Source organism: Berghia stephanieae, chromosome 3 (assembly GCF_034508935.2).
Source record: "Berghia stephanieae isolate SIO BIC M18660-M18661 chromosome 3, UCSD_Bste_1.3, whole genome shotgun sequence".
NCBI classification, from domain to species: domain Eukaryota; kingdom Metazoa; phylum Mollusca; class Gastropoda; order Nudibranchia; family Aeolidiidae; genus Berghia; species Berghia stephanieae.
In genome coordinates this window covers 57,027,817-57,053,383 of record NC_088362.1, presented here as the reverse complement: position 1 = coordinate 57,053,383, position 25,567 = coordinate 57,027,817, and the positions used below count along the sequence as shown (strand labels likewise).

Sequence of the window (25,567 nt, the reverse complement as noted above, 5' to 3'; positions counted from 1 at the left end):
GTTGTAGAAGTAGTAGGGGTGGTAGTGATGAAGATGAGGTGGTGGTGGTGCTTGTAGTAGTAGTGATGATGTGGTGGTGGTAGTGATTATGATGTGGTGGTGATGGTGGTTGTAGTACAAATGGTAGTGATGATGATGTGATAGTGGTGGTTGTAGTAGTAGTGGTAGTGATGATGTGGTGGTGGTTGTAGTAGTAGTGGTAATGATGTGGTGGTGGTTGTAGTAGTAGTGGTAATGATGATGTGGTGGTAGTGGTGGTTGTAGTAGTGATGATGTGGTGGTGGTGGTTGTAGTAATAGTGGTAGTGATGATGATGTGGTAGTGGTGGTTGTAGTAGTAATGGTAGTGATGATGTGTTGGTGGTAGTTGTAGTAGTAGTGGTAATGACGATGTAGTGGTGGTGGTTGTTGTAGTAGTGGTAGTGATGATGATGTGGTGGTGATTGTAGTAGTAGAGGTCATGATGATGATGTGGTAGTGGTGGTTGTAGTAGTAGTGGTAGTGATGATGTGATGCTGGTTGTAGTAGTAGTGGTATTGATGATGATGTGGTAGTTGCAGTGATGATGATGTGGTGGTTGCAGTAGTAGATGTGGTACTGATGGTGATGTGGTGGTGGTGGTTGTAGTTGTAGTAATGATGATGTGGTGGTGGTTGCAGTAGTAGTGGTAGTGATGATGAATGTAATACTAGTGGCAGTGATGATGATGTGGTGGTTGGAAGGGGGGGTATCCTTGGAACAAATTGACCTCACCGGAATTTGACGGAAGTTGCCCGGAACCCGGAATTTTTTCCGGTGAAACCAGAGTTTTGGCATCACTGAAGAATGACAACAACAAGATCTTCCACTTGTCAAGCAAATCACAGACCATCAAACAAGTAAAGAAATTGAAATATTTAGGCACTATCATTACCCATGACTCACGTGACATAGAGGATATAAAACAAAGTATAGCAATAGCAAAAAACGTGTTCCATAAAATGCGACCAGTTGTGTCAAACAACCTAAAGTTGAAGACCAGAATGAAAGTAGTAGAAACATGTGTTATAAGTACCCTTTTATATGGTTGTGAAATGTGGATGCTTGACAAAGAATGTACGAGGAGGTTAGAGGCATTTGAGATGTGGGTGTATGGAAGAATGTTGAGGCTATCATGGACAGACCGGTATACGAACGAGGAAGTGCTGGAGAAGGTGAGAAAGGGAAGAATACTGATCGATACCATCAGAAAGAGGCAGTTACGGTTTCTGGGACATGTGAGGAGAAGAGACGGAATAGAAAAGTTGGTAACATCTGGGATGATCGAAAGAAAGAGAGCTAGAGGAAGACAAAGAATGACTTATCTAAATAACCTAAGAATGGCCAAATGTGACTTAAAAAGCAACACAGATTTCATGCGCACCTAAGAGGATCGTGATTCGTGGAGACATCTGACTGGAACGTGCTCAAGAGCACAAGCCACGATGGATGATGATGAAACTATAAAGAGTTACTTTGAGCACATCATCAGCAACTGAAAATGGGTATACTCATGTTGTGTCTCATCCCTAGTTATCAAATGGTTGAGGAAACTACTGTCATGTCCCTTGGATTCTCCCAATACCAAGACTAGAATTATTTTTTTTGTCCGATTTAGAGATATACTTTACAAAAACAATTGAAAAATAGCTTTTTTTTTTAGCAAGATTGCATCTATTGATCATGACACGTGATTTATGATAAGTGATCGCAGACTTTTGAAGCAGGATGATCTCTGGTATGAGAACATTCTCATTGGTAGTTAAAATGTCACAATATTAAATTGATTAAATATTCTTTATTAATCTTGAAATTCATCCATTTTATTTCAACATTCATGTGAGGACGCTCCACATTCAGTCTCCAAATCTAAAACATCTGGCATAATTGGATTAGTGTCTTGATATTGATACATTTCACTGAAACTGCAGAGTTCCAACCTTTAGTATCGTATAAGTTTACATATAAGATAACCAACATATTTTTATTGTAACACAAATGATACACCAGGTGCCATTCTTTCTGTATCACACTTTGCTTTGATCTGAATTGTACAAGGGCAATTTGAAAACTAATGCGATTCTTGAACCATTTTGATTGCAAATCATTCAAACTTCACAAAAGTTCCATACATTGTCTATTTTTAAAGGTGGTCACCTTAAAGATTAATGCACCAACGGTGTGCTAATGAATGTATGCCCTCCCTGAAGAAAGTTTTGTCAAGCTTAGCCATCCAGTCATTCAAATCTTTCATGACGTCGAAAGTAGTATTTTTGAGGACCGAAAAGATGATTGAGTGAGATCAGGATTATGATGTGGAAAGTATAATATTTTCCAACCATAACATAAACCCGTTTCTTGTCATACCTGCAATATGGGTGGAGGGGGCACAAAATCTAAAAGAACCCTTCGGAATCCCAAAAACATGGTGGCTATTAATTTTTTTTGCTGTTTGTTGCACTTTTTACTTTTTCACAGGCAGTGAGGATGGATGCTTCCAAACCAAGGACTCTCACATAGATTCAGGGGTTGTGTGGTGTACTGCTGTCTCACCCCCAGTTATCAAAATGGTTGGGCATATTATTATCATGTCTCTTGGATTCTCTCTTAGGCCCTACCACGCGAGTCACTGCATTTTGTTCATGATGTTTAAAAAGCGTTTGAGAGACAATTAATTGCTTCAACTTGTGATCTTCGGTGAGCTGTTTGGGAACCCATTGTGCAGAAAACTTTTGAAATCCAAGCTTAGAGTGGCCAATATCATTATCATGCAGTGGTTGGTGAAATATCTAGGATGAAAGCAATTTTCTTTATTTTAACGAGTCTTTCCATGCTTATCAGTATCAGGTCATCAATGACCAATGTTTTCATCATGGACAGCAGACAGTCTGTTGGACCTTAGTTGGTCTTCAAGGCAGCCTCCTTTAAACAAGCAACACCAATGGTATACCTTGCTTTTTGCTCATAGCATCGTCTCCATAAAGTGGCATAAATATCTATATAAATTTCAGTTTGATTTTTCACATTTGCTTGAAGAAGTCTTACCACTCCTCTGACCTCCATCTTTGATCAATTTTCATCTTCGTTTGGCTCTATAATCATTCAGTGGCAAAGCTGACACACGATGCAGAGATTGCGCATTCAATAAGCTTTTGCACACGGTTTACATACTTTAAAATATTGATTTGTTAAAAAGTTATGACATTTTTCACTTGCGTCTCCAAATTGCCTTTGTACATACCTATAAACAATAAAAGCCGTACTTATAAATTTCAATGTTTCAAATTCAGGGACTTTCGTAGTGTCAACTGTCAATTTTAACGAGTAAAGACCAGAACTAAAATAGAAATGCAACAAGAAATCTCATAATTGCATATTTTATTCAATAATATAATAATAGATTTTTAAAAATCATACACTAGCCATAATATTATAGTCCTAAAAAGCCGTAAGGCCCATGAAGCTGGAGAAAAGTGGCACAGTCACAATTTGAATAATAGAAGTTATATATTTTGTAAAACATCACGAGTGTTCATATCTTCAAATTTTATAATTTAATTTTTTAAAAATTAAAATGTGACTGCCGTTTTTTCACCTGTGCTCTTCATTTGCTTTAAGAGCTAAGTACACTATCATTTGAGTTATCATTATCAGTCTATCAATATCACAGTAAAAAGGTTGCAGTATCATCACAACTCATTGCTTACTACTCACATTTTCACTCAGTATTCAATCCCTTGTTTAAGCAATGATTTTGCCTTCCCCATCCCCCAATCCCCCCCCCCAAACCCCTTCACTTTTTAAAAATATTTCTTTTTGCGAATCCCAGTTCAAGGGCACAAGAAATTTGTGTGTTTGATTGGATGAGTAATACAGAACTAAACCATCATTCGGTCTTTATATTTATATCCATTCCATTTACTATGTATTAAAAGTAGAAAAGACGAGGAACTAGCAATTTTGATTCCTTTGATTGTTGTTGCAACAAACAGATAGCAGTAGATCATCAACCAATGTAATCTAATCTGCAGTTCCTCAAAATTATCTCTTAACAAGTCGATGCTCCTTTCAAATAAAAAAAATAAATAAAACTAAAAACACTGCTATGCTCCACGCCCCTTGATTTCAGCAACTGAACGTTGTGAATGCTGAAATTAATAATTTGTTCTCAAGTCATCCTGAGTTTTGTAAAAGAACACGAGCCTCTTGTTCCAATTTAATTGTATTTAAAAGTTTAATGGCGCCTTATAGGCATGCCAGTGCCTGGGAAAAGGAAGATAATTCACATACACCCGTTAAGAATTAGAATCTTCAGCACTTGCAACGCTATTAGGTCACAAGCACATGAGAAAAAGCAGTACAAAGGCAACTAGATCAAAGAAAGAGTAGAATTGATCTCACCCAATAATTTCCCTTTGCGTCTTGCTAAAGACAATTTAAGACATACATAAAGATACAGAATACTGCTCCCTCAAATTTATGTACTATCACTTAAATAGACAACAATCAGAGGAGAGTATCCCGAGATGAATATTTCATGCCGATGACACAGGCAATGGTGCAACCAGCAGAGATATCTCAACTTTCATTCCAAATATTAATGAGTCTGAAAGCTATGTCTCTCCTTAAATGTAAAAGAATGGTTGACTCAATTCATAATTTCAATGATGCCATAGCATATAGCAGCTGTGCTTGACATAAAGATGAGGAAACCAAAGGCAGCTTCCACAAATTCATGACGGGCAGAAAATTTGATACAAAAGGAACAAATGCTGCAATATCTTTTAAAAAATAAAAAGCTATTTAATTTGAATCAACCAAATGATATTGGAGACACACAACTCTCAAAGTAACGACAACGATCCATGCCAAACTAAAAACAACCAGGAAATATCACCAATACAAAAAAATAACACAATCAAGATTATGGAATTTGAAATTTAAAAATTTAATTCATCATCCAAAGCAAAAACGCATTGGTGAGAATTTTTGCCAATTTCTCAGCATCAATAAAAATTTTAATAGTATAGAAATAATGTTAAACCCTGAAAGAATGAAAATCATTAGTAATATTTTTAAAAACATTTCATTCATTTGATTGCGAAAATAGCAAATCATTTATTTAATAAAATATGAAAGAGTTTCAGCAGATGGAGAAGGAAAGAGTTGAGAAAATAAACATCTAGAAACATAAATATGTGCATGGGACAATGTTTGTAAGATGGTTATTTTTTTCTCAAAACCTAGTATATTTAATTAAATTTTAAAAATTTTTCTCTCCTTTAAGTTAGTATAGGAGTTTATCATGAAAGAGGAGGATAAAAAGCATTATCCCCATTTCATGTCAAAAGCTTCAAAGAACAAATAAATGCAGTTACAGTACAGATAAAAAAAAAGGGGTGTTGAAAAAAGAAACCAAATATATTCCCTTCTGGGTGAAAGATTCGTATTCCGACTCTGGAACACCTCACTGTTTGAGATGCACAGTTTTGAAACCAAGACATCAGGTATTGAATCTAATGTATCACTTTGAAGCCTATACAAATCCAATAGGAAACAATTTTAAAAGTCAATAAACCTTTAAACAGTCAAAACGCTTGCTTTGCTTAAAGTTTCATTTATTATACTAGCATAACACTAACACTCAATAGACACAAATTTATGACACTGTGCCATTTGCCATGGACCGCTTTGCATCAAGCACTCACTTTTTTGTTTATTCCCCATATAGCGTTTTGCACTACCCAATGTCTTGGTTTGAATTGAATAGCCTAGTTAGAAACAAATTTACAAACCAAGCAGAAAGCTTTTGTTTTACCATGAGAAGGGAGGGGGGTAAGGGATGATATTATGTCAAACACCTCAATGAGAGGGCGCCCCGAGGAAAATGAAAGAAACGAAGATCGCTTGATGATACAGTATATATGGGTGTCTCATGCAGCGATTTCAACCCGTTAACCACAGCACAGATTTTGTCTTCAGATTAAAGTATCCCTTTATATTATTTTTAATCCAGAATGAACCGTTTCTACAAAAAAAAAAAAAGAGCAGTAAAATTATCACCACCGGGCTTCAATCAAGCTATAATCTCATTGCTGTTGTTGTATTTTGATGAACACACTAAGATATGGTGTTAAATCAGAATAAGATCGAATTTTGTCCCGGAAAGGTTAAATAGTATTCTTCTTCTTTTTTTTTTAACTCAGCATTCAGCATTGCTGTTCCCCCTTTTTCTGATTGCCAAATGGTTTGAGAATTGGTTCCCTGTGCTAACTTGCATGCATACAATAAACAAGACAGGTCTCATTGCTTTATTTTGTGTCGTGACAGCAAACCGAATCGAGCTGCTCAAACTCATGACACCCTCCTAAAAATAACACATATCTTGCGATACAAATGCACAACACAATTCTACTGGATGATGATATTTATTTTTATAAATCAAAAACAAATAGAAAGCTGGCCACATCCCAAGGCAAATCATTCAAATTTTGAAACCCCACTAGCAAATAAAATATTCGGGCACTTTTAAAATTTACGTACCTGCCAAAAGGAATATAATTAAATTTCAATTTTCAAATTATAAAAGAGGTTTAGACAATCATAAACTCGTCAAAGGTAAAGATGAATCCCCATCACTATATTGCATCTTTGAAATATAAAGCACAATAATTTCTTGTGATTGTATCGGTAAACCTATGAAAAGTCATAATGCCCTTTTTCCTATCACCTGCCAAGTTTCATTCATGCTTTTTTTTTTAGTGTTATACACACACACACCTTCTGCTCTTATAGTGTGAAAATAGGAATAAATTCAGACTTGCCAACTTTTCGGAGAAAAATTTTTGGGCACAACTGGGACTTAAATGAAGATGTGAATAATGATGATCTTGTTATAAGTTGTTGTTGATGATAATGATGATACAATCAAAATCAGGAATATAGAGGAATTCAGAATGAGAAAGAGAACACACATTGAGAATTTCCCAACAAAATCGGGAGACATGGCAGGTCTGTAAATCATAAATATATCTAACAGGTCCATTAGCTCGTTTTGAAAAATACTTTAAATTAAATTAAAAACTCAATTTTGATATGATTTCATGACAGAGGATTTGTGGAGGTAAGAAATAAATCAACTCAAACACAGTCCCCCCATCAAAAAAGTCCAACACACGCTATTTGTTTGGTGTATAACCTTTTATGGATATACAAAGTTTAGAGAAAAATACACTATGAATATATTATAAAAATCATTGCTAAACAAAACATGTTTTTTTAAAAACTTCACTGCACACCAAGTATATTCATTTCAAATCAATGACTATGACCAATTTAAAGGGACTAAAATGGACCAAAAAAAAAAAAGAAAACAACAAACCTCTATGGTATTCAATAAACGTGTCAATATTTCTCATGTACACCTTACCTTGTCGAGAAAGCTTTTCAGCCTGAAAAAGATTGAACGTTTGTCATCTTTTCTGGATGGATCTGTTCTGTTATTAAATCAAGATCTGCCAATAACGTGTAAACATCAATAACTGTGCTCTAAAGATACATTTGTGAACCAGATTGTCAAGCAATGGTTTTGGAACAAATGTCATACGTTAGAAGCAGGATATAACATATGGCGTGTATCCTACATCCAAGATAAGACTGGAATGTAATCGCATTATCACCTTCCAACAGGAAAGTCAGAACTGGTATATCATATATACTTGGCATGTCAGCTCCATTTTTTTAAATAAGACAAAAAGCTATAAATAATGTGGTAAACCTCATGTTCGATATAGATCTTCCAGTACTTCCCAGCAGTCGGAAACTGTTCCACCAATCTCTCATAGGTCTGTCTGGCAGTGTCAATTAGCTTTACCTGGTGAAGAAATAAAATAGATCATTTTATAATTTGAAAATGACACAAAATAAATTACAAACAGAGGGAGAGGACAGATATCACTATGGCAACATTTAAACTAAATATTATCAGGATTATTATTCTTTGTGTGAGGGATAATGTGAGAAGTTAATTACGTAACTCACATTGTGAATGGTTGAATAGATGTCATATGGTCAAAAAAAGAAAAAAAGAAAACAAAATGGGAAAATGCATTTATAACAAGGTTAAGTGTTTGCAATATTTACTATCTTTTACTAAAAAGCTTGAAGAATGGTCCGAAATATGGCAGTAAATAGAAGATACTCTAGAAGCAAAAAGGAAGAGGATTGGGACAAATACAAAAGAGTGAGAAACGCAACTACTAAAATAGTCCGACAAGCGCATCAAAAGTATGAGAACAAGATAGCAGAGGAAACGAAAGAAAATCCTAAAGTATTCTGGAGTTATGTAAACAGTAAAATGAAGACAAGACAGGGAACCTGTGACATAAAAAAAGAAGATGGCACTTGGGCATCTGAAGATGAAGACAAGGCAGAGGTGCTAAATCTCTTCTTTGCAAGTGTCTTTACAGTGGAGAACCAGAAAAACTTGCCAGATATTGCTAAAACAAGTAATATAGATACTACACAATGGCCGATTACTGAAGAGAGAGTAATGAAGAGACTACAAAACCTAAAGGAGAGTAAATCACCTGGACCTGACAAACTTCATCCTTACATCCTAAAAAACTTAGCAGAGCAGCTAGTAGAACCCCTAACCAAGATATTTAACCAGTCGATGAAAGAAGGAAGACTACCAAGGGAATGGAAAGAAGCTAACATCACAGCCATATTCAAGAAGGGAGACAGAAAAAATCCAGAAAACTACAGACCAGTGAGCCTGACATCTGTCGTCTGCAAGCTCATGGAACAGCTGATTAGAGAAGAAATGGTTGATCATATGACCAAGAACAAACTATTCAGCAAAGATCAACATGGTTTCATGGCGGGAAGGTCTACAGTAACAAACCTACTTGAAACAATGGATGACTGGACGAGAGACCTGGAATTAGGCAACAATTTAGATGTCATATACCTCGACTTCAGAAAGGCATTTGACAAAGTTCCACACTGGCGCCTAATCAGGAAATTGGAACAGTATCAAATTAATGATCAGACAGTCAAATGGGTCCGAGATTTCCTCAAAGATAGAAGACAAAAAGTGATAGTGAATGGAACAGCATCAACAGAGAGACTGGTAACAAGTGGAGTTCCACAAGGAAGTGTACTGGGACCAGTTCTCTTCCTGATTTATATCAATGACTTGCCAGACAATCTATCATCTAAATGTAAAATCTTTGCCGATGATACTAAGCTCTATGGAGTAGCTAATACAGAAGAAGAAAGAAACACCTTACAACAAGATTTGAAAAAGCTTGAAGAATGGTCCGAAATATGGCAGATGGAGTTCAATGTAGATAAATGTGCAGTTCTTCACCTAGGAAAAAACAACAGAGAAGCAAACTATATAATGAAAGAAAAACCCCTGCAGAAATCCAATGGGAAAAAGACCTAGGAGTATTTATTGATAGGAAGCTAAACTTCAAGAAGCAAATTAAAGATGTTCAATCTAAGGCTAGTAAAACACTCGGAATAGTGAAAAGAAATTTCAAGAATCTGAAAACAAAACACATGACTACCATCTACAAGACTATGGTTAGATCAAAGCTGGAATATGCTAACTGCATATGGTATCCGAAGTTTGAGGGAGACAAAGACTGTTTGGAAAGAGTGCAAAGGAGAGCAACAAAACTTATCACACACCTGAAAGACAAAACATACTGTGAGAGATTGAAAGAATTAAATCTCCCGACCTTAGATTACAGGAGAAGAAGGGGAGATATGATCCAAACATATAAAATAGTAAAGGGAATAGACAGGGTAGAGGCAGGATTCCTTAAACCAAACAAGAACATTCAGACACGAGGAAACAGCAAGAAACTGAAAAAAGAACGTTTTAAACAAATGAAAGAAGGAACTTTTTTTCATCTAGAATTGTAAATAACTGGAATAAACTACAAGAAACCACAGTATCAGCAAAAAATTTGAATAAATTCAAAGCAGAGTTGGAGATAAGCAACACCCTAGGAAACAAGTTCAATTATAAAAATTGGTCCAATCATTAATAGATGAGGAGGAGCGAAGGAGACTACACCAAGTCTAAAAGCTCTATACAGAGGTATCCAGGTATCCAGGTATCACTTCTGGCTAGAAATTCCATTAAAAAAAATTTAATTTCTAAAATCAGCTACAACAAAAGTCTGGCTGCATCAGAGGAAAGAAAGATGATAGAAATAAAAATTCTATTGATCTAGAATTTAAAAATTTTTTAAATCCCCTTTATTCAGCCCAGTGAGAAAATTTGTCTTTAGGGTCAGCACCGCAAATTCGAGCTCAGGTGAGGTAACTTGCTTGGTGCCTTTCAGGTAAGCCAAGCTATCAAATGGCAAATAAGAAACATGTCTATCTTGGATGTCAAGCATTGGAACCATGGATAAAAGTTCATAGCTAAAGTTTGTCTTATTTCCATAGCCTAATTGGAGATTAATTACACATCATATTGAAAAGTAAATTAAACTGATATAATATATTCGACCCAGCAAATAGTGATATTATGAGCTGCAAACTTCCATCTATTTTGCTGAGATTGTCTCTAAAATGCACAAACTCAATATATGCATTACATACTTTTCACGTGTGAAGAGAGGCTTAAAAATATTTTTTAACTTTTCTCATAATTGACCCACATGGCTTAAAATTAGAAAAGAAAAAAAAAAACAACAAATAAATTTGCATTTGACATTACATACACCCTGCCCTACAACTCATTTACTTCCCTTGCGTCTTTGTTCTTGGTACAAACATTAGACAAAAGAATTATACTACCAAAGCTCAAGTGAATGTCCAGTTTGCTTCAGATTTCAGAGTTGGCACCCTGCTGCACTGTATATCTAAAGCAACATTCGGGAGGCCTTCCGAAGGCTCCTACATCCCCAGTATTCTTGTTCTAGTAGGGGGTTTGGGAGGGGGGAGACTTTATAAAAAAAAAAAAAAAAGTTTCCCCCCTCCCAAACCCCCTGAACATTATAATTATAAAAAACAAGAATACTGGGGGATGTATGAGCTTTCGGAATGCCTCCCCAAAATTCATAGCCAAGACCCTTGAATCTTTAACATAAAAAGACTAATATTTACTCCGATAGAACTTAAATCTTAAAATGAGAACTGCAGTAGCAGTCCTCAAAAATTTCTTTCACTTTTAAAAAAATAAAAAATAAAATGATATGAGGTCATATCCTTGAGCTAGTCAGTGAGGCAAAAGATATGAAAAACCGGCGTTGGGATAAATTCATCTTATTCCTACCTGTGCATCACGAATCAAAATACTCCAAGCCTCGGTGTCATAGGGATAAGCTACTATCCTCTTCTCAGCTTTCACAGTCTTGTCTGGAATATAACCTCCCTTTTCCTGTGAAAAACATGAATTATTTTTTAAAAAATTAAACTTCTTAATTCGTTGCAATGCAATGACCAATAAATATTACTATTTAATATAAGTTTTTAAACGTGTTGTGATTGTTCTAGATTCTAAAGCAATTTGCTGAGTCGGTTGTTGTTTACAAGTCCGGCCAATGCCAGTACTGTACTGCAAAGTGTAAAAGAAGTTAACAATAACAAAACAAAGTCGAAGCAACATGATGAACATGGCTGATGCAGGGACCTCGCTCTTTTACCTTTACTCCAACAATGCCAAAGTACCAGAGCATGTAAGCAATTGAAATAGAGGTATGACTTTGAAAACAATATTTATATTTAAAGTGAAGGCTGTGTAGTTCAAGTTCATAATTCTGACTGGCTTATATTAAACAAATGAGGGGGTGTCCGGTCAGCAGGGGCAGGACTTCCTATGATTCCTAATCCTAAGTCCTAAGATTTAAGTTTTAGTTGATTTTGACTTACCTCCGGGCCCAATATTTTAGAATTCGCGGACGTCGTAATGCTTTTGTCCGAGCCAATATTCAGTTTACTCATTTTTTATTCTAAAAGTCCAACGACTTCGTGGTAAAAGTCAACATTTAACTAAGAAAAGAAAAGGAAAATCAGTAATAATGGCGTCCAGTCACAGATGGAGAGGTGAAGTCGCGAAGATCATTGTGGCCAGATATTTTAAAAAATTACATTAGACAATATTCTAATAGTAATAGACAAAATTTGAGTAAATGAAATTTTTATACAGTTGGGACGACGTGCATTTATTTGCAGGTCTTGTAATTTAATTACTTATGGGCTTATTGTTGTAATGGAAATCTCAAAAAATGACACAAGATATTGTCAATTGCACAATGACTCAGCCCATAAGTGGGTTCGATGTCAGACCTACATTCTATGTACACGTCGAGTTGGGAGAATTGAGAAAGATGAATAATTTTTTTTTTTTAATTCCATGTTTATTATCTTTTACATTTATTCACTACGCGTCGTTACTGGTTTTGGGTGGTTATCATTCTTCTTTTTTGTTTTTGTTGGGGGGGGGGGGATTCTAGTCCTCCAAAGTGATGACTTTGTACCATTGATCTCTCGCACGCTGCTTTGTATTTGTACCACAGAAGTCTACCGTAACACTATAATAGTAGAACTCTGTGATTTGTAGGGCTACACATCACAGTGATCAGATAAATATTTGCTGTGGTAGGCTTTGGGTTTTTGGATGGAAAAATAAAGTGAGTAAATGTGATGCGTCTGAAAGGGGACAACACAAAAAAAATAACGTTTCGGCCTTTGACCTTCGTCAGGTGAAATACAAGACTCAAAATATGTCCTGTTTGTCTCCTAACAAAGACCAAAGGCTGAAACGTTGTTTGTTTTGTCTTGTCATTTTTATACGAGTCACATTTACTCGCTTTATTTTATTTTCTCCACTTTACTGGCTCATTTATGTATGATCTCTAACTTTTGAGCCAATCTGGTAATCTACTGATTTGAAATGATGCAAACTAAAGATATAATATAGTAGTCAATAGAGAAATGTCTAGTGATCGATTTGACTATTTAATTTAAATATATCTCTTAAAATAATTCTCATTAATTAAAATTTATATTTCAATGTCACTAGATTACGGTTAAAATTCTTTCAAATTATTTACTATATTTTCAGTAAGAGGAAACTTTTGATAAAACAAGATTATTTAATGACTTGATTTATAGATTAGGGCTACTCGAAAGATACAGAGTTCCACGTAGTTTTAGCAGAATGGCTGACGAAAATCAGACTATTGTTCTTAGTCGGCTTGAGAAAATAAAAGAAATTAGGTAAACCGTTATTTAATGTGAACCGGTCTGTATTTTTTTCAATTGTTCCTTTTTTCGGCTCGATTGTACTTTGAGAAATGTGACCAATTGGTTGGGTGGTTTATTTTCACAGAATGATGGAAATCTGACTAGGCCAAAGCCAAAACTAAAACAAAGAAAAAACATCCCTTGCCGTGCCGGCTTGATACTTTGGTGTAAACGTCCATTTGGCATTCCAGCAATGAGCGGATCAATGCCCCAATGACTCTGGCCCTATTATTGGGACTTTCGAGTTAGGAGTCTCAGATAAAAAGGAGAGATTTTTTTTTGTTTATGGATGGATTTCCACCAATCCAATCCCCAAAATCAAAACGCTGTGACTGTGGTGATTATTCCCAGACAGGGTCTGCCAATAACGAAAATTGGTTGTTCCCAGACACCTGTCTGGGAATACGAAATTTTCTTATTCCCAGAAATAATGAGATTATTAGGCGGCTCTACACTGCTCTGGTACGACCAACACCTGAATATGGTAATGCACTGAGGATATCACAGCATGTCGATGATATTGATAAAATTGAAAGGGTACAAGTACAAAGGAGAGCGACGAAGCTTTGTTCAGACTTGAAGCATCTACCATATGAAGATAGACTGAGGCATCTCAACCTACCATCACTGTACTAAAGGAGACAAAGAGGAGACGTGACACAAGTATATAAGATAATAAACGAGAAAGATGGAGTTAGATAGAGAGCAAATACTACCACCAGCGAGCACATTTAATAGAACGAGAGAACATTGTGATAAAATTTTAAAAAGACAGGCTAGATTAAATGTAAGAAAATGCTCCTTTGGACTTGGACCCAGACAGATAACTAGAACAGCCTTCCAGAAGATGTAATTAAAGCGAGGACAGGCATAGCCTTCAACCCGAAGAAGAGGTATCCAGGTATCCAGACACTGTTTTTTAAACTCCGCTCTTTTAAACAATTATCCACATTCCAGAATATGGAATGTTTCGAAATGCACATAGAAATAAGTAAAGTTAATAAAATATCAATAAAAATATAAAATTAACCAACAATAAATCAGTTGATGGATAATACGTTACTACATATGCACAATATGCGTCGACTTCCATGTGGGTTCATGGCCGAATGGGAGGCTTGTCAGAATCAACGTTGTGGGTTCGAATCCTGATACCGCCACTTTTTTTTTTTTTTACAGAGCGTTGCAAATTATAAATGTCCCATCCCTTCCCCCATATCTTTTTTAAAAAAAGATTTCTCTCTCTTTCTCTTTTAGTTCCTTTCTAGCAAATTGTTATATTCGTCCCCACTCCGATCTCAAAAGTTATATTCTAAAAAGAATAAATAATTAAAAAGCAAACAAACAGAAATATTCAGCAAGCGACCAAATGATCACATAGAGGGAAAAAATTGCCAGTGATTTCATTGATCCAAAAAAAAACTCAAAAAAACTAGATTTGACATTTGATCACCATTTACTTTCATCTTGTGTTAAATATCACTCGATATTAACTGTTTTGAGACACAAATAACCACTGGCATTTTTTTCAGAATATTTGGTATCTTTCACGCCTAGTTTGGCATTTTGCATAAAATCTTTCTGCCAACTTGTTACATGTGTCTGCCAATTACAAAAATCGGTTATTCCCAGACAGGGTCTGCCAATAACGAATAATGACAGCCAAATCTAAGATAGTTGCAGCTTCACTTCATAATATATTTCTTAAACTCCTCACTCACACTCACAAAAGTGGCAAATCGGACTTGTCTGAATAGTCACCCGTGTCTATTCGGACCCAAATTCCATCCAATGTGTGTGCCCAAGCACAGTGGGAACACAGTGCGTGCAGAGAATTGAACTTGAACTGCCACCACTGACACTGCTAGAATGCTAGAAGCACAAGGAGAGTTCAGAAAGAAATTTTAACTGGTCTTGGAATTCATGAAAAGACTTATAAAGATTTAGAACAAATGCCGACGAGATTCAGGATCCTTTTGCACGCAAATCGATGTTCAATTGAAATCACCACATGACACGTGCACTTGAAGAGTTCCAATTTGACTCTTTGATAATTGATGACCCGTCAACTACTAAGGACTCACTCCTTGATAATTGACTATTCCAATACTGATACCTCCTCTTCGGACTGTAGGATTGTTGCCTGTCTAAGTCTAACACTATCAGTATCAGAATAGGGATGTATTATTTTGTCCTGATTTTATTTGGACATTGTGTAAAGTTGTAGGAAAAGCTTTTGACTGACCTATGTTCCTTTTGAATTGGTTTTAACTCTTAATATCTAACTGGACTTCCAAACGATCAATGATTTTGTCTTTCTCATCAAATAAAGCAGCAGGTTTAGACTATCTGTTCAGTTACTATACCATTATTGTTATTTTCAATTGCATCAATTTTATCTAATTGTCAATAATTAAAATAAATTGAAATTAACAACAATGGAAATTTTTAAAACTATCCTGCTGTCACGGGAGATATTCAGACTCTAGTCCGAAAAACTTGTTGATTGCACATGCGCATTGAGGTTTTAGTCTGAATAGCCAGAGGAGACTATTCAGAATCAAGTCTGTATAGCCGCAGCCAATGTCCTAATAAATAGTGTCAAAGTCAGGCTAGGTACTTTGATAAAATTTCCAAACTAAAAATATTTTAATTTGACCCAATCAGATGGATGAGACATGAAATAACGTTTAATTTGATTCGTTTCGCTACGACAAACAATTCCAGAGTGATTGATATTTTTCTTTTACAGAGAGAATCTACCTCAAAACCAGAATCTCATGTCGATCAGGAAACTTTTGGTTTTGCAGTAGAATTGGCCCACTGATTTTATTCAGCACTTTTGTTTCAATAAAAAAATAAATGGCAAGGGTGGGTTTCATTTTAAAGGTCAGAAAATAAGCCTTATTTTCATAGAAATAAATTTTATGTTGGTAAGTATGTAAAAAATTAGGGTTAAACGAAAAAATTTTTTAATGTTATGTTTTTGTCCTGAAAAGTAAGGTTGATGGTGGGTAAACTAAAATAGTGTGCGCTTTAATCAATATTGATTAAATTTGGCAGAGATATTTTTCAATTAAATCTCCACCTGTGGATCAAGAGTATGATTAAAATGTATCCGTAGTTTTAAAAGTTCTTATAATTTAAAAGATGATTAATTTTTACTTCATTTGCTTCTGAGAAATACGGTTAGGAATTAAGAATGAAATATATCATTAGAAAGTTTGTTATGTGTCCTTTAAAATGCTACCAAAATAACACTATAGTGACCAGAGCAGAAAAAGTACAAGACCAAAAATAAAGTTTTAAAACAAAATGAGCTTCACTTTCACCTTACAGACAATGAGCCTATTGGCGACCCTGGACTGGAGTTATCAAAGTGCCTAGCTAGGCCTTGGCCATTTATCAGTTCACTGTTGGAGTGCCAATCGGATGTTTACCATTTTCTTCATTTCGGATTGATTCAACAAATAAGAGATACTGAAATCTTATTTCTTGGCCCTACATTGTCTTATTAGAAAATAAAAATGTACTCAACGTCACCGTGGTGGTTAAAGTCGGGGGACATTCACCACTTTTTGCATCTCTCCAGTTCAAATGAAATGTGTAAAGACTATTTATTAAACCATTCTACCTCACCTTCATGTTCTTTTCATCTATTGTTTTTATTCCACCAATCAGTATCACGGCACTATTGTGTCATTCAACATCACAGCGTGTCTGTCTTACCATTTCGTCTGATATGTCTGAAATCCAATGTCTACCATTCCAAATTTTGTTTTCTCACACGTTGTCATTTCAATCGTTATTTTAGTTTATGTCCTTACTCTACAAATTGTAATTTTGAAATTCTCAAACATTATTTTTGACAATTCCATCATTTGCAATATTTAAAATTAAACATGTTATTTTTTTTTTTTTATTTGGAGCCCTAAGGATATCTCTGCTGTTAGGGAAATTTGCCTCCATTACTACTCTTGGGGAAATTAGCTGCTGTTTTCTGTCAAAATATTACTTTATTACAATTTATTTGTTAAAAAAAACAGGTATAGATTTGCTTTGTTCATAGCCCATAAAATGTACACAATTATGATTCTGATGGCTGTTATTGATATGGTGGGTTGGCAGATATGAGAGAAATGTTCAGTACAGCTGGAAGTGTTTGTAACATGTCATGTGGGTGGGAATGTGGGTTTTGCTTTTTGATTCAATCCCATTTGGGCTTGCGAAACAATCTTTCAAAAATGGAAAGATGCTCAATTATTTTAAGTATGTAACTGGTTCTCAAGCAGGCTTTTATAGGATTTTTTTTCTCTTTCTTGGAACACAAGGTTCGAGATTGGGTCAGAATAATGATTGAAAAATGAAATAATTGTTCGACAAACTAGCCATAAAGTGAGAGGGAGAATTATCACCTTTGACAGATTTGTAAGAATTGAAGATGAATTGAATTGTGCTTGTCGCATTCAGAATGTTTAAGCTGAGCTCTGATTTTTTATAAGTTTTTTTTTATACTATAAGACAAGACTATGCTTTTTTTAAAAATAACTTTTTATTTTTAGAAAAAATAAGACTTAATTCCCCCATTTTACTTTCAGACAGAAGTCTTTATCTCTTGAAAAACTTCGGTCACGCTTGCGACAAGAAATTGAGGTCACAGAAACAGAAGAAAAATGCTTGGAAGAATACAAGAGAGAAATGGAGCTTTTGCTCCAAGAAAAAATGGCTCATGTGGAAGAACTTCGGCTTATCCATGCAGACATCAATTTAGTAAGTGTTATTTATGAAAGAATATGGTGTGTCAATTGTGTATCCAAGAACATATGATAGAAATATAATTCATAAAAGTAGAATGACTAAAGAAATGTGGTCGATGAACTGAGTCAAGCCTATGGCCTTGACCCTATAAACAACCTGGAGAGGGGAGTTTAAAGAAAATAAACGGAAGGGTACAATGCACATCTGATAATAACTTTGGTGTACATCAAATGGCATCAGGTGATGTATACATATTTTATTAATGGGTCATACTTGGGAGACCCTATGCTGAGTTTTTACAAACAATACAAATGTTGCATCATCTCGTCTGTACTATAATAATATTATTAAGATGACACTTGTATAGCGCATTTGAAATTATATCATGCTCACTTCGCCTGTAGGGGAGGGGGTGTGCTTATTTGGGTAAATGTGCTCAAAAGAGATAATAGGAAAAGAAATGTTTGTAATGTACATATGTATAATTATTTTTTTGTCATTCAGGTGGACAAACTACACTTTTTTGCTTAAAAATACACTTTTTAGGGCCATAGAATACGCTTTCCTCGGTAGACTGGTATAACTGTATTCCCTCAGCAGGTCATCTCAGAACCAAATTTTTCATAATAATTCTAATTACGCGTTTGGCATTATTTCTCTACTAGCACTAATGCTTATAATCAGATGCTCATCACATCTCAGTGAGTAATCTGTGTTGTAATGCATTGCCCTGTGATACACTTGAGGGACCAGAAGTTTGTCATCATTGTCACTCATTCAGTATCTTTTCATATTCAATGTTGCTTGATTTAGTTTCATATTATGATACCATACTGCTTAACAATAACACCACATACATAATGTGATTTCTATGCTTCTACGGCTTATATATGTGTATCTTCTTTTTTTTTCTACAAGATGGAGACCACCATAAAACAAGCAGAAGAAGACAGGCAAAAGGCACATGAGAATGCCAAGCGTCTCTATGAGGACTGCAGACCGATCAAAGACGAGATAAATATTATGAGGATGAGAGCAGGTCTTCATTTACAGCCAGAATTTACAGAAGAGGCAGAAAGACTCAAATTGGAGTAAGTAACGACTGTACCTGGAGTTATTGTCCACTTTTCCTTTACAAAACTGCAAAATTTCATTGCTATGGTCCTCTTGTAAATATAAGAATTTAAAGTTCAAGATTGATTGCATGTTGTTAAAATAAAATTAAAAATAAAATTCCCATTATTCACCCCTTTGGGAAAATTCGTCTTTCGGGTCTATTCCAAGGGAAGACTGGAATAACCCAGGCATCAGCCTCAAACTGAGCTAGGGAGAGGTGACTTGCTCAAGGCCACACAGTACAGACATTTTAATAACTCTGTAGCTTTTGGGTACGAAGCAAAGACCGTCTATAATTATTTTCCCCTACTTTATAATGAAAATGACCTGGTACAATGTTGGTGCGTTGCACTCGACTCTACTTGAGCTACATCAGAATGTTGTATCAACATCAGCATTTGTTGGCAGTCCCTGTTTTTTTCCTCCATGATTCAAACCCATACTATTCAATTTTCTCTCAATTCTTGATGATCCGACTGCAGGCCTAGGGTTAGTTGACTTGAAAAATGTTTTCATTGGCTACGAGTACTGGGTTTCATTGGTCAGAAAGCAAATGATTTCCCTGAACCAGGAATTTTGACTATTGATTTGTAGCTCCTTTTATTGCCATATGGATGTTACTATACACTGTTTTTATTAAAATGTACGTCTTGGTGCGGCTATGTGGCCTTGTGGTAAGACACTCGCTTTTGGATCGGAAGGTGCTGGTTTCGAGCCTTGCTCAGCGCATAGTTGAGTCCTTGGAAAAGACTCTTCACGCACATTCTCTCACCGTACTCAGGTGTAAAATGAGTACCTGGCTGTTAACAACATTGTCTCTGTCCGAAGAAAATGTAATATCGCTAATAGGCATCATGTCTTGTCCTACATGTTAAGTGTTGCTGTTAGCCAAGGACCCCTTGTAAAGCGCTTTGAGCATGTTTAGTGGATATTGTGCTATATAAAAGCTCAATTTTACGTCAATATGACAATATTTTTATTATTGATATTATGTAAGGATAAAATCGGGAGTTGGAGACCATGTTGCTGTAGAGAAGATATTGTTGTAATGGTCTGTACTGTATCCTTCTTAGACCTTCCAGTTTTGTTGTTCTGAGAATCATTGTTGATTGGAAATATTTCACAATTTTTTAATCCTATTGGTTCCATCAAACAGCTATTTTGATAAACCATCAACTGCTGAATGGAACCCTGAGCCCCAAGAGCCTCCCATTCCACAGACGTTGGTGGCTGCTGCAGCTGCTGCTCACCAAATACAAGTGCCACGCACCAATGCTCCCAACATTCCCAACAAGAATGAACGCCAACCTTTTCGTCAACAGCCACCTCCTATGAAGGTATTTGTCACCTTTGATATTCTTTTTATTATTGAAATCGAGACTTCAAACATCAATCTTCGGTTAAGTTAAGAATGATTCTCTTGTTGTGATAATTCTCCGTGCTGTCGATAAGTCATTGCCATCGAAAGTTGACAAATTTAGATCCTCTTTGGTTAACACATTTTCATATTGTTTGTTTGAAAGCTTTGATTTTTCCATGACATTGTCAGTTTGTTTACCATCAAGGTTTTGAAAAAGACTCGTTCTCGTGTGGTCTCTTTGTTTTGATTTTATGCATTTCCAGAAGCGTTTTGTTAGTCCTTTTTTCTTTCACCTCGATCTTCTTCTCTTTCTATTAAGAATTTATTGGTATAGTTGAATTGCTCTTTCTTCAGCTTTTTGTGGATGAGAGGGTACTGCAAATTTCACAGTAATTTTGCCAATCTTTTTCACTGTTATCACTTGGCGGTGTAGTAGCATCTATATTTATGTCCTATCAGGCGCTTGATTTTTAATGTTAAGTTATCCAATGTATATGATTCTTCTCATTGATAAACTTCTTTGTTAATAGACTCTTTGTGATTATATCTTTAAAAATTATCCTATTTGTATTTGAATCGTGTTTTGGTGCATTAAAAAAAAAAAAATCTTGTCATCACTATGGTCCTTAAATTGTTGAATTCAAGAAATTCCTTCTGGCTTTTTAAATCCATTAACCTAGAATTTACAGGTTTATGGTTATATTTCTGCTTTTGAGTAGTACGAAAATCTTTCGTTTGGGTGCTTTATCTCTCTCTCTCTCTCTCTCTCTCTCTCTCTATCTCTCTCTCTCTCTCTCTCTCTCTCTCTCTCTCTCTCTCTCTCTCTCTCTCTCTCTCTCTCTCTCTCTCTCTCTCTTTTTTTTTTTTTTTTCTTTTCCCTCTTCACTCCTCCCCCCCCCCCCTCGCCTTGTAATTTTGTGCTTATCAATGATATGATTTTAATTTATTTACAAGTAAAATGCCCATACTTCGCATGGGTCCAATTCCCTGGTTTATGCTGGATTTCCGGTTTCGCGAAATAGGTAATTCTAATAGAAAATGTGTGAAACCAATCAGTTTCTGGATATATAGGGTACAAGACAGTGACCTTTGTGATTTCGCAGTGGTTTGAAGTTCGAAGCCTATTTCCACCTTCACATTCTAACTATTGCCAGATATTTATATAGAAAGCTCCGTACTTGCATATTGCGGTTAAATTCAAATAACAGATTTGTCAGCAATAAAACAATATTAGATAAGGTTTTTCTGAAATCAAATTTTTATTTTAGATACATATTCTTCATAGATTAAATACATTTATAGATATGAACCTTTAAAATTACGAATTGACATTCCTTCCATAACAAAAGTGCTGATTCACAATATCGAGGCTTATGCCATTTTTATGATAGAAATAACATTTAAAAAAAGACAAATTTGTATCATTTTATTTTTTCTCGTTATATTGTTCACAATACAAAAGGAATACAGTGAAACAAATCTCTATACACAATTTTAAGTCTATATAACATGTAGTAAAAGCTCTAGGCTTGACAGAATAATAGCGTATTTATTTTATTAAATTAGGTTTTATATACCTATATTGTTTTTTCTTCCAGGCCTGTCTATCTTGTCATCAACAAATCCATCGCAATGCTCCAATCTGCCCTCTTTGCAAGGCCAAAAGTAGATCAAGGAATCCAAAACGACCCAAGCGCAAGGCTGATGAATGAAGAATTTTTTAAATCACCCTTTTTAATTTGCATTCCATGGTATTTTCAAGTGAAGTCCCTTGAAATTCATTTTCTTCAATCCATCATATCCTATTCTCATTTGAATACATATATTGTAGATAGACCTTCTTATATCCATCAACGTAGACTAGTCATACATAACTGTGAAAATTTTTCTTTTTTTTTTCTTTTTTTTTTTTTAATGTGAATGTGAGAAGAATTTTGGTTTAAAGTTTTTTTAAATTGCTTATTTATTATTTATCAATTTTATAGTATAGTCTCTGATCTCTGGCTATTACTTTGAGAGAAATATTGACATGAAAGTAGTTGCCAAAGGCAAGATAGAGAACATAGTTTTCTAGTTTTCTTTGTTTTATATACCAATTTCCGGAGTTTTTGTAAAACAGAACCTCTATTGTACTTTTATAAGTAATTAAACTCTCGTGCTTCACATATTTGAATATTGGGTTTGAGAGGAAACATTGTCATCCTCCTTAAATATGTTTCTCATTACTTCTGATTTGACTGGTGCTTTTAAAATGCAATGAAATGTATCTCGGATACAACAAGGTCAGTGGAATTGTGGGTACATTTTCAGTTTATAACAGAGACTTCGTTGAATGCAAGGTGACAATATAAAATAAGGTTTTAAATTTTCCTCGTTGGATCTGAGGTCCACTGATTATTATTATTATAATTATTATTATTATTATTATTATTATTATTATTATTATTATTATTATTATTATTATTATTATTATTATTATTATTATTATTATTATTATTATTATTGTTGTTGTTGTTGTTGTTGTTGTTGTTGTTGTTGTTGTTGTTGTTGTTGTTTGTTGTTATTATTATTATTATCATTATTTTTTTTTGTCATTATGTTTTAAGGTGCTTCCCCCTAATCATACATAGGGAATAAAAAGGGTTGATATTCCCACATGTAAATAAAAAGAACTATAGTAAACACTGACGTGAATTCATAGAATTAATGCGTAGTAAAAACAAAAACACACACACACACACACACAAGGTCCATGTTTTCAACTCCAATCTGTCTGTGATATATCAATCTTCACAAGCTATGTTGCACTTTGCATTGTTGACATTCCTCATGTCACTTTTCCCTGATGTAAACATTAACTGGTAACAGATGGACAGATTTGCCGAATCTCACATGCCATGTTAATTTTTATTTTTTAAAATATCTTTGGTAATTTAGAAGGTCGTGCTCTCAGGCACCTAAACGATGTTACCTCCGCTAAAGCCATTAGTCATCATCCATATTTTTTCTTCTTTTATTTTTACAATAGGACAAGCCACAAAGGAAAAAAAAATTAACGTTTGTTTCAAGATTTGTTTCTTTTATTAATCAGCATTTGTTTATTGAGTGATTGTATTGTCTCTTTATATATGTATATATATTTTTACCTTTAACATTTACTGATAATTTACAATTTTATGTGACCAGAAATAAAAGAATATTTTTTATTTTTAAAAACATGTTGTCTTCCCGTGAATTCTTGTTGTCTCCTCTATCCCTGTGGATGAGTATTGGGGCTACCTACTGATGGGGTCTTCTTTATCTCCATATCTCACATATCTGTTGCCCCTTTCTATAATGCTGGGTGGGGTCTTTTGACCTCCCATTGTGGACAGGGGGTCGCTTGCTGTGTCTCTTCTCTCCCCCTTTATCTGTTTTCTGAGTTTCTTGCTGTCTTTGTTTAGGAATGGGATCCCTTGGTTTTGTCCTGACCCTAGCTGGAGTCTTTGGCTGAGTGAGAGGGAAATAGATGTATAGTATTAGTTTAGTTTTAGGAGATGATATTTTTTGCCTTTCAAATCTATTATGTATTGTTATGTTGTTTTTTTTTTTTTGTCTTGAATATATTAATGGTTTGTAAACATTTGAGTCTATTCCTCCTTGTGGGATCCTGTGCTTATGTCTTGATGAGCCGTTTAAGTGGTCTCAAACTAAGTACACTAATAGTTTGCTCTTGGAATATTCATCTAAAATTTCTGACTATCCCATTTTCTTCCTATTTTCTGGCGCTGAAAAGACCCATATGTGTCTTAAGCGACTTTAAACCCTTAAAAACATAAAAACAGCTTCTATCTATAAAGCCAATGAATCCGTTGTACAGAGTTGTCAATTTGGCATCAGGGAACACTTCACGATAAGTAATCATAATTGTTGCATACATATATCCATCTGTTCAACTGCCAATGGATGCGTGGTTATTTATGTGTGCACCTCCCGGCTGTGATTCACTTGCGCAGTTTTAAGCACAAGTGATATGTTTGTTAATCTGCAGATGTGGGTCAACACATGCATTGGATGTTTTCTGGAGGTTTATTTTATTGTAGAATAACTCAAACCTACGTTTTAAAAAATCTTTACTTCAACCACAATTGCAGATTTTTAAATGTGCGGCTATGTGATCCATTGTTATGACACTCGCTTTCGGATCGGAAGGTCCTTGTATCGAGCCTCGCTCGGCGCATAGTTGAGTCCTTGGAAAAGGTTCTTCACTCACATTCTGTCACAGTACTCGTGTGTAAAATGAGTACCAGGCTGTTAACAGCGTTGTTCTGTTTTTAAAAAAAAATGTAATATCACCTAACGGGCGTCATTGTCTCGTACTACATGTTAAGTACCCGGGAGTCCTCAAGCGCTCTGAGACTTCAAGTGGATATTGCCCTATAAAAAAAACTACTCATTTTTTAATAGTGAGTAGGTTAAGTCTCGTAGTGCAAGATTTGAATTTTAAAAAGTTATAATTATAATATTTAGGTTGTTACAGTTAAAGAGGCAGGATGCACTACATCCGACGTGCACTTATTTGCAGCTCTGATTACCCAATTCCTTATGGGCTCATTGTTGTAATTGAAATCCCCCCCCCCCCCCAAAAAAAAAATAATTTAAAATGACGCAAAACATTGCCCATTACAACAATGTTAAACTAGGCCCATAAGTGGGTTCGGATGTCAGACCTGCATATATGTACACATCGATTCACCCCATGACTTTTCTTTCCTACTGTTAACAAGGAACATTTTACTACGTAACCATAATGATAATAATAAAATGATGATGATGAAAATAATAATAAAGTGCATTTATAGCGCTTTATATACGATTGCATCTCAAAGCGCTTTACAATAATAAATATAATTCATTGAATAAAATTATAAAGTAAAACACAGCTTAATAAGCGCGACACATATTTTATTACATGATTAAAAAATATTTTTCGAATAAGAATGTTTTAAGATACGCTTTGAATGTTCCCATTTTTTTTTTTTTTTTTTTTTTTCAAAATGGCGGC

General features: G+C 35.0%; 2 protein-coding genes across 2 annotated transcripts in view; one reads left to right on the top strand and one right to left on the bottom strand.

Annotated features, from left to right (window-relative positions):
• Window positions 1–12,112, bottom strand: part of LOC144968057 (cleavage stimulation factor subunit 3-like) — a 29,873-nt gene extending 17,761 nt beyond the window's left edge. Inside the window, exons 1-3 of the mRNA XM_078906026.1 lie at window positions 11,913–12,112; window positions 11,317–11,421; window positions 7,795–7,890 (exon numbers count right to left, since the gene is read on the bottom strand). Of these exons, the coding sequence (XP_078762152.1) occupies window positions 7,795–7,890; window positions 11,317–11,421; window positions 11,913–11,984 (273 nt within the window). The 5' untranslated portion in view covers window positions 11,985–12,112. The remainder of the gene's footprint in view (window positions 1–7,794; window positions 7,891–11,316; window positions 11,422–11,912) is intronic.
• Window positions 12,113–13,151: 1,039 nt separating this feature from the next.
• Window positions 13,152–22,384, top strand: LOC144968056 (zinc finger C4H2 domain-containing protein-like). Its single transcript, XM_078906025.1, has 5 exons — window positions 13,152–13,262; window positions 17,888–18,059; window positions 18,966–19,138; window positions 20,320–20,500; window positions 22,122–22,384. Exons 1-5 carry the CDS (start codon window positions 13,204–13,206, stop codon window positions 22,233–22,235), a joined length of 699 nt encoding a protein of 232 aa, XP_078762151.1. The 5' UTR covers window positions 13,152–13,203; the 3' UTR covers window positions 22,236–22,384.
• The last annotated feature ends 3,183 nt before the right edge of the window (window positions 22,385–25,567 follow it).

Bases quoted from the DNA above. Each gene is read 5' to 3' on its own strand.
- LOC144968056 (XM_078906025.1), top strand. From the start codon at position 13,204: ATGGCTGACGAAAATCAGACTATTGTTCTTAGTCGGCTTGAGAAAATA. The intron at 18,060-18,965 runs GTAAGTGTTATT...TTTTTCTACAAG, and splicing joins TCCATGCAGACATCAATTTA to ATGGAGACCACCATAAAACA. The intron at 20,501-22,121 runs GTATTTGTCACC...TTTTTCTTCCAG, and splicing joins AACAGCCACCTCCTATGAAG to GCCTGTCTATCTTGTCATCA.